The sequence below is a fragment of the Palaemon carinicauda genome, chromosome 6 (assembly GCF_036898095.1).
Source record: "Palaemon carinicauda isolate YSFRI2023 chromosome 6, ASM3689809v2, whole genome shotgun sequence".
Lineage (NCBI taxonomy): Eukaryota > Metazoa > Arthropoda > Malacostraca > Decapoda > Palaemonidae > Palaemon > Palaemon carinicauda.
Genome location: NC_090730.1, coordinates 68,847,941 through 68,862,029, shown reverse-complemented (window position 1 = coordinate 68,862,029; position 14,089 = coordinate 68,847,941). Strand labels below are relative to the sequence as shown.

At 43.2% G+C, this 14,089-nt stretch overlaps 1 protein-coding gene across 1 annotated transcript in view; it reads right to left on the bottom strand.

The window, feature by feature from the left end:
* The window catches only part of LOC137643061 (uncharacterized), a 47,924-nt gene extending 40,920 nt beyond the window's left edge, over positions 1–7,004 (bottom strand). Inside the window, exons 1-3 of the mRNA XM_068375908.1 lie at positions 6,115–7,004; positions 5,486–5,985; positions 4,131–5,293 (exon numbers count right to left, since the gene is read on the bottom strand). Coding sequence (XP_068232009.1) covers positions 4,131–5,293; positions 5,486–5,985; positions 6,115–7,004 — 2,553 coding nt within the window. The remainder of the gene's footprint in view (positions 1–4,130; positions 5,294–5,485; positions 5,986–6,114) is intronic.
* Positions 7,005–14,089: the final 7,085 nt, after the last annotated feature.

Genomic DNA, 14,089 nt, shown 5'->3' with positions numbered 1-14,089 from the left:
CACCATAGATGACAAGCAATGCTAAATAATTCTTTGTATCTTGATTAAAGTAGACTGACTGTTCTATTTTCAATGAATATCAATGGAAGTACTACCACAACGACAAGAAAAAAGCTGGACTTCAACCAGCTTGTGTTGTGGCGGGATATTGCAAAAACAACCCCCACACCCTGAATCACACCTACTGACCATAGTCTCCACAAAACAAACTTTCCCCTTACGTTATCTAAAACCAGACTCTCAGACAAAAGGGCAAAATAAACAAAAACATAACCTTAAAACTATACATATCTTACAAACTATAATAAATCCAACCAAAACCATCCATATTCAAAATACTTAAAACTAATCATAAACAATATGAAATATAAAAAAACGTAACATCATTCAAACAAAAAAACCCTAACAAACTTAAAATTACCACACCCCAAAACCAATATTTGTTTATGTGTGGGCCTCTTTATCCACACTAGGGCCAACAGTCCTTTTAGGCCAAAGCCACAACTCTCTGGCAGATGCAACACTGGCACAATCTGCTATAACTACCTCATTTAATTGGGCAGTCTATATCATCATCATCATCATCATCATCATCATCAATAACAGCAATCGAAATCGTAATTGTAATAAACAGGCCAGGTCATCAACAGTTGGTCAATCCACTAGAGCATTCTAAACGCAATCAAGTTCCTTAAGCAAGCCAGGTCATCAACAGTCAATTTCACATTCAAGTGAACTCTCTCCAAAGGAGGAATCATGGCCTGCCAAAATAAAGAAAGAAAAACACTTATGAACACTCCTAGCTAACTAAACTATCACACTATAATCATAGATAAATAATAAATTGTTCCTATCATTCACAATGACGACAAGCAAAGATAAACAAAACTGTACTTACTCAGAATATAAATAATCACTTCCACGCTGGTCGAAAAATAATAATCCAGCATTCACATACGCAACTGCCCTAAGCTGCAGTCAAATCAAAATAAGCATTCACCCAAGACATTCACCACTGTCGTAACCTAACTAAAAACATAAACAAACAATCTCACTTGTACCAACAGTCTTTCTCACAACAAACAATCGATACCCTAACTACTCTCTCTCTCTCTCTCTCTCTCTCTCTCTCTCTCTCTCTCTCTCTCTCTCTCTCTCTCTCTCTCTCTCAGGATATGGCAAAAAACAAAAATAAAAATAAAACAAAAATAAATCCTCCACATTCCTCCCCCCTTACTTTGCCAAATCCTACTACATTTTCACACAACCACTTACAGTATTTTTTTCATTACCCAGTCACAGTCAGGAACGGGACCTCTACTCCGAGTAACTGAGCCTCCATATACTCTCTCATTCACTTCTTCCTTATCACAATCATTCGCTACATTAACCCTATTCCTATTGTTACGGGCCACTGGTTCGAGTCCGGCCTTGCTTAAGGGACTCAAGGGCCATAACAAAACAAATAATAATGGTAGGTCGCCAGTCAGCAATGATACAAGGAATACTGACAAAATTATATATTTACAATAACACTTAAATAAGAATTAATAAAAGAAAGGGGAGCACAACAGTTAACTATTTTAATTTATGCCACGAGGAGCTTCAGACGGAGTTTGGTTGGCCGTGGATGAAACGACAGCACAGCAAACAACGTTCCCTGGAAAGGGAAATAAATTGAATTATTATCAGCACACTTACTTCTACCGGCTTGGAACACGATGAAGTCGTGTGGTTAAGACTTTTAAGCAAATTAAATGACAATGCCAAGCTTAGGGATTTAAACGTTACACATGGGAATCAACACTGTCACAGGGTGAATGTATTAAAACTAGGACTAAACTGCACACGTGGTCTGGGTATAGGGGATAGGATACAAGGTTCAGTGGGTAGGATTTTCTTTAGAGGATAAGGAAAAATGGGGTGTGATAATGAAGGGATGGCAGGTTGGGTAAGGATATTGAGAATCTCAAAATCAGACACCTTACCTTTAGTAAAAATGACTCTGGTTTCTTTCCCTTGTGGAAAGATGTAGACAGAGGTCCTGCCTCCCTGATGTCTTGAGGGTGAAGAGAGATGTTGTTTCCCTCAAGGAGGTTGAGTGAAGAAGGAGCAGATGTTCTCCTTATGGATGCTGACTTACGAAGGAAGATCCCCAGTTTTCCCTGGGTAGATCAACCCCACTTGACCCCCAATTGGGGGGGGGGTAGGGGGGATTGGCCTGACCGCTGTCCTATTGGTCAGGCTTGATCTCGTGTCCCCACATCCTTCACAGCTCGCTTCCCTTGTCCTGGGACCTCGATGTTCTCACGTGACTTGTAGAAGGTAGCTGAAATTGAGATCTCAGGGGGAGTAGCCTGGTATAGGATGGTGGGAGGGGGGTGAGACTCTGGGTAGGGTCCCAAAACTCGTGGCATTTCGACCCATGCTGGCGGGGTCTTTTGTTATTGGAAAAAAGGTGGCGTAATGACCGCCATTACTAACAGCCCCCCATTTTAGCAGAGATTTTGTCCTAAAACAGGACAAGAACTCTGCAAGCAAGGTCTGAAGCCACTAGCCTTAATGATTCCTCCCTCAGTGAGTCTCACCACGATAATGGATAAATATCTAAGCTGCAACTAGGGTCATCATTTTACGGTATTTTGACTGTAAATTAACTTTAAGTGCCACATAGAAATAAGTATGCTGGCTGTGAGGCAGCAACTGAAAAAATTAAAAAAATGCAAAATTGAAAATTTAAATGTAAAAAAAATGGTTAAAGTTAAGTGACCTAGTGCAGTGGTAGGCATAAAATTAAAGAAAACTGGCATATATGCAAAAAAAAAAAAGGATAAAATAAATACATGAAAATAAATTCAATGCAAATAATGATGCCAAGATGGCTCCTCAAGTTTATCTACCTGGGGAGACACCAAGGCCAATAAATATTTTTTCATACAAACTAAATTTACCTACTTACTATGACTACAGGCTATGGTTATGGCACTGTGCCCTGAGCACTAATGCCTGGAGAGGACATCTGCTATTTTATTATCTGTGCCTCTTATGTGCTCGACCTTCCAATTGTAGTCTTGGAGGTCCATGCACCACCTCATGAGTCTCTTATTCTTATTTCGGAACTGCGTCAAGTAAGTCAGAGGGTTATGGTCCGTGAGGACTGTGAGTGGGAACTCATGGTCAGCATGATATGATTCGAAATGCTTCAGTGACAAGACCATGCCTAAGAGCTCCTTCTCAATAGTACTGTACCTAGTTTGAGCAGGGTTCAGTTTCTTTGAGAAGTATGCAATAGGGTGTCGGACTTGATCTTCCTCTTGCAGGAGGACAGCTCCCACCCCTATGTCACTGGCATCCACAGCGAGAGCGAAAGGTTTAGTGTAATCTGGTGCACGGAGCACGGGACGGCTCATTAAAATGCCTTTTAGGTGGTCATAGGCCGCCCGGCATTCATCCGTACAGCAGAACAGCTTTTTTCCTTTGAACAAGTCTGTGATGGGAGCGGCTACCTGAGAAAAGTTGGGCACAAACCTCCGGAAGTACTGTACCATCCCCAGGAATCGTTGGGCTTCCTTCTTAGTCCTAGGGTAGGGCATCTCTTGTATTGCACGGATATTTGCATCTTTGGGCATTATTTTGCCCCTTCCTACTTGGTGGCCCAGGTAGGTAATCTCAGTCCCGCCAAACGTGCATTTTTTGAGGTTGATGACCAAATTTGCCTTTTGGAGGGCCCTCAGCACCTTCCCTAGGGTTTGGAGGTGTTCTTCCCAGGCCTTGGAGAAAATGACGATGTCATCTAGGTAGACCACACAGTTGGAAATTCCCGCTAGTACCTTGTTCATGAGTCTCTGGAAGCAGCTGGGTGCGTTCCTAAGACCAAAAGGCATTACTCGACACTGGTAAAGTCCATCTCGGGTTATGAATGCGGTCAGTGGCCGCGACTCCTCTGCCAGTGGTACCTGCCAGTAGCCCTTTTCTAGGTCAATCTTACTTAGATAAGGTGATTCACCTAAGCTCTCCAAGCAATCCTCGATGCGAGGGAGTGGGTAGGACTCAGGTTTTGTCACCGCATTCAATTTGCGGAAATCTATACATAGCCTATCCCCCCCTCCCTCTTTTGGCACTAGGACCACCGGTGATGCCCATGGACTTTCACTTTCCTCAATGAGACCTAAGCTGAGCTGCAATTTTATCTGTTCCGACACCCTTTCAGCCCGTTGGGGGTTTAACCGATAATAATTCTGGCGGATCGGACACGTTCCTGGGACCAAGTCAATCTTGTGTTCTAGTAGTTGGGTGTGACCCAGTGTGTCTCGCACTACCTGTGGGTGCTGTAGCAGGAGGTTCTTGACAATATCCCTCTTAACAGTGTCCAACACAGGGGTGACCAGCTTAAAGTTGGCCAGGACCTCGGAGTTGCTCTCGGGTGAGTGGACCTGGGTAACAGTACCCACCACATTGGCCCTTTGTTGATAGGGCTTAAGCAGGTTGATATGGAGCCACTTGGCTCGCCTTATGCCACAATCCACTAGGTAATTTAATTTACCCTTCTTCCCAAGAATCTTGTGAGGGCCCGTAAATTTTGTGCTTAACGGTCTCTGTTCCCCTGGGCGGAGAACCAGAACTTGGTCTCCCACCTCAAAACTTCGATCCTGGGCTTTACGATCTACGTGACCTTTTGTGATGCCCTGTACCTTCGCCTCGGAAGCCTTGGCAATTTCCCAGGCAGTTCGTATCTTAGCCTGTATATCTGGCAGCTCTTCCACCCAGGAGGCCTTGGAGGAGTCCTCCCAAGCTTCATAGAGTATGTCAAGTGGCCCACGTGTGGAGTGAGCGTACAACAACTCAAAAGGGCTGTATCCTGTGGTTTCTGAGCGTGCTTGGCAAAGGGCGAACAGAGCGTAAGGCAAGTTCTCCTCCCAATCCGAAGAGCCAGCCTCCCCTAACTTCGTCAAGACTGTTTTTAGTGTTTGGTGGGAGCGCTCCACGAGTCCTTGGCTCTCTGGGTGATATGCCGTAGAGGTCTGGTGGTGGACACCATGGTACTCCATTGCTGCCTTAAACTCTCTTGCCATGAAGTGAGAGCCCTTATCCGACTGGACTGTGGCTGGGAACCCAAACCTACAAAAAAATTGTGTCAGGCCCCTGACAGCATGACTGGCATTGGCGCACCTGGTCGGTACAGCTTCGAGGTAGCGCGTGAACCGATCAATCATGGTTAATAAGAAACGATTTCCACGCTTACTACGGGGCAGGGGACCCACATAATCCACTAGTACATCATGGAAGGGGATACCTGCAGATGGAATGGGTTGGAGAGGAGCCCGCGGCACCACCTGGTTTGGGTTACCGGCAACTTGGCACGGATGGCAGGAAGCTACGTAAGCCTTAACACTCTTCTGCAATCCCGGCCAGAAGAAATGAGGCTGGATCAGGTGGGTAGTGCGTTTCACACCAAAGTGTCCTCCCAATCCCTCATGAGCCATACGTAGCACCGCCAAGCGGAGATTACGGGGAACAACTACTTGCCGGCAAAGGGCTTCTGCAGGATCGTGAGGGCCTCGGGTGACTCTGAAGAGCACCCCTTCCTTCAGCAGGAAATTCTCCTTTGAGAGGTTAGTCATCTCTGCTTCATCTGAGTAAGCAGCTTCCCTGTAGGTTTTCAGCGTCTCGTCCAACAACTGAGATTTGATAAGCTCCGTCCGACTCCCGAGGTCCTCTGGGGAAATGGACGCTTCTCCCTCAGACTTCCCCGAGACCCCTGGGCTAGTATTTGGGTTAGCTTCATTCCCTTTGGTGGTGAGCAGCACCGCTCCTTCCGAATAGGTTTCCCGGGTACGAGGCTCAGACTCATTGCTATAGGAGGAGGGCTCTCGCGCCACCTCACTTAGCCAAGGTACTTCTCCAAGGTCAATGTCAGCTAGCCATTTGTCTTCTTCAGGAGGGGCATTCTCAGTCTCGGGCTCCGGCTCAACTGCTTTCATGCACCTGAGGGGCACACGCTGTATGCCTCTTAGGAGGTCTTGTCCCAAGAGCAAGTCATAGCCCTCATGTCCGAGATCGCTCACTACCCCTAGCCTGCACCTTTTGCTGAGCTGGGGCGTGGTCACTCTCAACTCCACAGTAGGAAGATCCTTAGTGACTCCTTCGATCCAACGGACTGTCATGCGATTGTCCTGCTGAACTTTGGCACCGATAGGCAACTGGTGCCATAAGATTAGTGAAACGTCTGCACCGGTATCCTGTAATGCTCTGACCGACTGCGGAGAGCCATCTCCTTCAGGCAGAGCTACTGTGATCTCCCCAACAGCGGGCTGTCTTTTGGGAGCTTCACGGATAGAGATTGAGAGGGCAGCTGGAGAAGAGGCTGAGGATTTGCTGGGACATAGTGAGTAGTTCTTTGTGTGTCCGTAGCACTTACATACCTCGCAGTATGCACTGGCATAGCTCGGCTTCGCCACCTTAACCTTGGGCTTATTCGTCTGCTTCGTGGACTCAGTTGACTGACCGGATAGCTTCAGCCGACAGTTGGCTTCCAAGTGGTTAGATCTCCCGCAATGGCCACACTTGGTAGGGGAGATCGGATTTTGCCGGGGCTTAGACTGACCCGATGGGACTGAGCTGGGGGGCCCCGAGTTGAACCGGACTAGCTCGTACTCATCAGCATACTCGCAGCATGCTCTAAACGTGGCTGGATTTTTCTCAGATATGTAAATTGAGAGCGCCGGTGGGGCGTTCCTGTGGAAGTCCTCAATTTTGAAGAGCTCTAGGAGGTTGTCGTAAGAAGTGCACTTTGCAGCCTCGACCCAAAGGGTATTGAGCCTATCCTTCTGAAAACCCCAATCAGACCAAGATGTCGTGGGGGACTTGGTGAGCCTACGCCACTGACGGCGCCAATTTTCAGAACTTAGTTTATAGGCCTCAATCAAGGCCTTCCTGACGGCCTCAAAATTACCCTGTTTATCGGCAGGGAGCGCAGCATGCGCATTCTTCCCTTTCCCCGCCATATGCTTTGACAGTAGTAGGGCCTTCATATCCTCCGCTACGGCACACGTCTTAAACACGGACTCCACCTCATTTAGCCACCTCACAGGATCCTTGTCGTCCCACTGAGGAATGAGTGTGTGGACAGGCATGGAGGGGAAGCTTTGGCCATTTTGAGTGCCGTTGGGGTGAGGGCTGTTTAGCCGTGCTAGCTGGATCTCCTGTTCCCGCATCTTCAATTCATGCTCTCGCTCTCTCTCCTTCTCAAACTCTTCCTGCTCGGCTTTCCTCCGGGCATTGACCTCATTCACAAGCTCCCGCACATAGCCTTGCAATGCCTCTCCTTCGTAACCTTGTCGCTCTGCAAGGGCCACAAAGTCCTGAATTTCCGCAGCAGTCATTTTGCTAATTTTATGGGTGGACCTCTATGCTAGACAAAACAAGCTGGAATCACAACTATACAGTAGGTGACCCTCTAGGCTAGTCAGGAAAAAAAATGGAATCTCCACGATGTGTGACCCTCCTATGCTAGTCTTGAGGAAAAAAAATGGAATCTCCACGATGTGTGACCCTCCTATGCTAGTCTTAAGGAAAAAAAATGGAATCTCCACGATGTGTGACCCTCCTATGCTAGTCTTGAGGAAAAAAAATGGAATCTCCACGATGTGTGATCCTCCTATGCTAGTCTTAAGGAAAAAAAAATGGAATCTCCACGATGTGTGACCCTCCTATGCTAGTCTTAAGGAAAAAAATTGGAATCTCCACGATGTGTGACCCTCCTATGCTAGTCTTAAGGAAAAAAAATGGAATCTCCACGATGTGTGACCCTCCTATGCTAGTCTTAAGGAAAAAAAATGGAATCTCCACGATGTGTGACCCTCCTATGCTAGTCTTAAGGAAAAAAAATGAATTTGTAAAAATGTGTGGGTGCGTTCTTGCAACACCACCCTTTGCAACTCTGTGACTGTAAAGCAAGTTTGTATTTATACTTAAAGTATAACAAATTAAAATAAAACAGACTATATCACTGAGATTGCTTAATGCTTCGTTAAAACATCAGCCCCTTTACATACTTTCCCTTTAATAAAAACAAAATTAGTTTAAAAAAAATTACACCTCCAAATATTTTATGTAAATGATCCTATACCCTGACTGAAAAAATTAAATCGAATGTGATATCATAAATCCTTTATCTTTAGGTTAACAATATTACACAATCTTACGAAAATTATCCCTTTAAAAAATGTACATAAAAATAATATCCCACGAGAAAGTAATAAAAAGAAATTACATACCCTTACTTGTCAAAAGGAAAAATTGAAAAAATGAATGCCACGTGCGCTTACCGTTACCAACACGGGAATTAAGCCTCACTGGAATTTAACACGTGGTTTTGTGTACCACGGATTCTCCTAGATTTTTGTAAATTTCACTTCACTAAGTTTTAACACAAAATTAAACATTCACTCTGCACAATATATAAATGAAAAAAAATTATCCACATTGATAATAAACACTCAGAAAAAAAACAGAACACAAATTCATCTCACGCGGTTGGTTATCCCGCTACACAATAGGACTAGACTTCTCCCACGTGGGTTTAAAACAAAATGGTTCGCGGCGCGAACACACGCACTAATAAACACAAAACTTTAACAATGAGAATAGAAGGCTTTTGCTGTGTTCTTCCACGGTTCCAACTCCAGTGATTATATAATTTACTTGAAATGAAATTGAGGTTCGTCAAGTCGCTAAAGACAGAAAAAGGGGGGAATTTGACTTTAATAAAATTAATTTGAAATTACTGTCTTAGCGAATCCTGGCATTTGGTCGCCAATATGTTACGGGCCACTGGTTCGAGTCCGGCCTTGCTTAAGGGACTCAAGGGCCGTAACAAAACAAATAATAATGGTAGGTCGCCAGTCAGCAATGATACAAGGAATACTGACAAAATTATATATTTACAATAACACTTAAATAAGAATTAATAAAAGAAAGGGGAGCACAACAGTTAACTATTTTAATTTATGCCACGAGGAGCTTCAGACGGAGTTTGGTTGGCCGTGGATGAAACGACAGCACAGCAAACAACGTTCCCTGGAGAGGGAAATAAATTGAATTATTATCAGCACACTTACTTCTACCGGCTTGGAACACGATGAAGTCGTGTGGTTAAGACTTTTAAGCAAATTAAATGACAATGCCAAGCTTAGGGATTTAAACGTTACACATGGGAATCAACACTGTCACAGGGTGAATGTATTAAAACTAGGACTAAACTGCACACGTGGTCTGGGTATAGGGGATAGGATACAAGGTTCAGTGGGTAGGATTTTCTTTAGAGGATAAGGAAAAATGGGGTGTGATAATGAAGGGATGGCAGGTTGGGTAAGGATATTGAGAATCTCAAAATCAGACACCTTACCTTTAGTAAAAATGACTCTGGTTTCTTTCCCTTGTGGAAAGATGTAGACAGAGGTCCTGCCTCCCTGATGTCTTGAGGGTGAAGAGAGATGTTGTTTCCCTCAAGGAGGTTGAGTGAAGAAGGAGCAGATGTTCTCCTTATGGATGCTGACTTACGAAGTAAGATCCCCAGTTTTCCCTGGGTAGATCAACCCCACTTGACCCCCAATTGGGGGGGGGGTAGGGGGGATTGGCCTGACCGCTGTCCTATTGGTCAGGCTTGATCTCGTGTCCCCACATCCTTCACAGCTCGCTTCCCTTGTCCTGGGACCTCGATGTTCTCACGTGACTTGTAGAAGGTAGCTGAAATTGAGATCTCAGGGGGAGTAGCCTGGTATATGATGGTGGGAGGGGGGTGAGACTCTGGGTAGGGTCCCAAAACTCGTGGCATTTCGACCCATGCTGGCGGGGTCTTTTGTTATTGGAAAAAAGGTGGCGTAATGACCGCCATTACTAACACTATCTAAATCCCTATCATCTAATATATCATGTACAATCATATCTACCTCGTTCTCATCTGGCCCTAAAATTACACTCATTTCTGTAAACAGTTCATCCATTTCATCAAAAACATTCTCAACTTTAGCAAAAGATTCATTCATGCTACTTATCATTCTCCTATCTCTCATTCTCACATTCGTCATCCTTTCTTTTACATCATCTAAGGAAAAGCCACACACACTATAGGTATCATTCATACTCAGCCATGATTCATCTGTATTAACACATTTATCTTCCATACACACTTGCACATTTACACCCTTGTCATACTTATTTCTATTCTCACTTTTACTTATAAAATTTCCCCTTCTTTCATCCTTACTTAAAGTTCTCGTATTCTTCCTTTTTCATATATTCTACTAACACCAACTGTTTACCCTCTAGATCTAATTCCTCATACATACTAGGTTCACACTTGTTCCTTTTCAACCATTTACTCATCCCATTCTCTTGGATATACTCAGGTACCTCCTTCCATTTATGCAACTGGTTGTGGTGTGCCCTAACTCTTTCCACACTACCATCCCCACAACTTACCCAAAACATAACTTAATCCACTCGAACCAACTTCAAACACCTCATAGGGACCTTCAAATTTATCCTGCACCTTATTTACATTCATTCTACCCTTTTCAATTACTTCTTTCATCACTCTCTCACCAACTTTAAAGCTTTCAAACCTCTAATTTGCTTTCCTCTACACATCTCTATCCTCCTCCGACACACCCAACCTTGGTCTTACTACCTTTTCAAAATTTAACACAAACTTACATGGAGACATACCCATACTCTTATGGACTGTTGCATTGTAAGCCCACAACGCTCTACCAACATACAAATCCCAATCATTATCACATGTACTCATCATTCGTAAAATTTCAGTTAATGTTCTTACAGTCCTTTCAGCCAACCCATTCGCACTTGGCATATAAGGAGTGGAATACACATGTTCAATACCCCATTCTCTTAACAAATGCTCAAACTCCCATCCAACAAACTCAGGACCATTATCACTTAACATTCTTGCAGGCTTACACACACACATCGGCAACATCACTTGACCAACCATTCTTGCAACAGTCTCACTCCTTTTATTCTTTATAGGCACTGGATACGTGAACTTACTCATGTGATCTACCATAATAATCATTCCCACGTGTCCCCTCGCAGTCACAGGTAACGAAACACAATCAGTCACAAACATCTCAAATGGTTCTTTCATACGTAATCTTAAAACAGGCGGATTAGCGTGCACTCTCTGACACTTCCCTTTCTGGCAATCTTCACACGTAGTCGCTACATCCTTACATATCTGACTCAACCCAGGTGTAAACAATCACTCACGCATGCATTCCCATAATTTATTCTTATCCAAATGCCCATATCTGTCATGCACTAACATACACATACTTACAGCTGCATGCATCGGAAACACAGGAACATATAAATCTTAATCCATTCCTTTATGTAGAAAATAAACAATATTCTTACACACAATAAGTCTCTTACTAACTTTCTTATACAACTCTAAATCAGACGACCATTCTTCTACCTCAATACTATTCAATAGACATTCACTTAACCTTTTAATTTCCACACATTCATCTTGCATTTCTTCCACCTCTTCTTTAGTCAGTAGATCATCCTCACTCCTCGTAATATCAACCATGCCAGCAAAATTCGCCATAAATACACTATTATCTTCTATCACAACTACTTCACATCCACTCTTCAGAAGCAAACCACTACCAATATCAACTGATAAATCATGCAATCTAAAAAAGTCAATTCCTATAAAAAAACAACTAGGCATCTCATTCTCTCCCATGACAATGAAATTATGTTCCACTGCCATACTTCCCAGTTTCACTTTCGAACGCACTTCTTCCCAAACTAGCAAACTTCCTTTACCTATCCCATGAACTCTCACATTCGTACATTGCCTTTTCACTTCCCAATTGTACCGCTCTATTTCCTTGATAACAGACATATTCACTAATGACACTTGCGCACCTGTATCAATTAAACTACAGTATTCATTCTCATTTATACCCACATGCGTCATCATTCTTCCTTTTACACCATGCATACAAATGTTTACTCTCCTATCAATAGGGTCATCCTTGTCACACCCATGTTCATCTTCGCTATCTTCCATACTCATAACACTCGGATTCAAGTAACTCAGACAATCCTCCTTCTCACTCAACAACTTGCAACATCTTTCATTACATTGTAACCTAAATATATACTCCCTTTCAGTCTCTTTATTTGCTCGGTACTGCATCAGACGATTCCACCCAAAATACAAATAAACAGTGACACCATACAACATACTTACTACCAACAATACTTTTGATAACAATTCACCCTCAAGCACACTATCCTCCTCCTTATATGCCATTTCTTTCGATACTTCATTCCTAACACTCATTCTAAGCTCATCTACACTAGCTGGTATATCCCTATTCAAACCCTTCAATTTCAACTTATTCAACCCACTCAAAATACATTTATACACCATGTCCTCCCCTTCAAAACTTTGTACCACCACTAAATCTTCCGGAAACCTTTCAAAATTACTATCATTCTCGCTACTATCTTCTATCTTACCATGCATTCTTGACATCGCATCTGCTATCACGTTCTTACTCACAGGTACATATTCTAGCTTAAAATCAAATTCATTCAAATCCTCTATTGTCCTCGCAACCCTAGCATTCACAGACTCTTTCCTAATCTGTACACTAGGGGCTAAAGGTCAGTATGCACAATAAATTTCACACCATACAAAAATACCTTCAACACTTTCACGCAAAACCGTATCGCAGCCAACTCCCTTTCAATCGTGGAATACTTTCGCTCAGCCTTATTAAATGCTTTACTTACATACGCTATCACTCTCAACTCTTCATCTCCATTTATTCTTTGCATTTGAACCAAGCAACCACCCATGCTAATCCCACTAGCATCCGTATATAACTCTAGCATACTCGCATGCTCACTATAGTCGGGAAAGGCCAAAGTGACGTCTCTCGCAGCCTCTTCTTTCAACTTTTCAAATGCTTTAATCATACGCTCATCCCATTTCAGTCTCGTACTATTTCGCTTACCTGACCACTCATTCAAAGGCTTTCCTATTCCCGAACAATCTTTGACAAACTTCCGACCAAATTCAATCAACCCAAGAAAACCTCTCAACTCACGCACCGTATGAGGACGTGGAAATTCTCTCACCTTACTCACAAACTTATCACTCTTCCTTATACCCGATTCACACACCACATGCCCAAGAAATTCCACCTCCCCGGCCAGCCATGTACACTTTTCAAGCTTAACTTTAACACCAACTTCTATCAAACGTTCTAATACTGCTTCAGGCAACTGCATGTGTTCCTCAACAGTCTTACTAGCAATCAAAATATCATCTATAAAAACAGTCACCTTTTGTCGATCAAACCCAGCCAAAACTACATTCATCGACCTCTGGAAGGCAGCAGGTGCATTAGCAAGGCCAAAACTTAATCTTCTAAACTGATAATGACAATTACTACTTGAAAATGCTGTAATGGGCCTGCTCTCCTCTGTCAGAGGCATCTGGTAATAGCCCCTAACTAAATCTAACTTTGTAAAAACTTTCATACCATGCATCTTATACACACAGTCAGACACTACATTCATCGGGAAACGTTCTTCAACAGTTACTTCATTCACTTTCCTATAATCAATACACATACGTAAACTTCCATCCGGCTTTCTTACAGGTACAATAGGGCAACTAGGCACTCTCACTCCTTTCTATTACACCCATTTGCTCTAAACTCCTGGCACTCCTCTTCTATTTCTCTGGCAATAGGCGGAGAAAAATGTCGGGGACGCTGATATATGGGGGTATCATTACTAAGAACTATCTTAAATTCAGGCAGCTTTGAACCCCCCCCCCCCAATCCTCGTCACCATAACTCAAAACTCTCCGTCTATCCCATAATATCATATACAATTGTTCCCTTTCACCCTCCCTTATATTCTCATCTACATTAATTCTTTCTTTCAAACTTTCATGATCCCAATCGTCATCCTGCTTTATCTTACCTGTCATAACATGTCTCAATTTAACATACCTTTCATCCTCTACACTGACCAA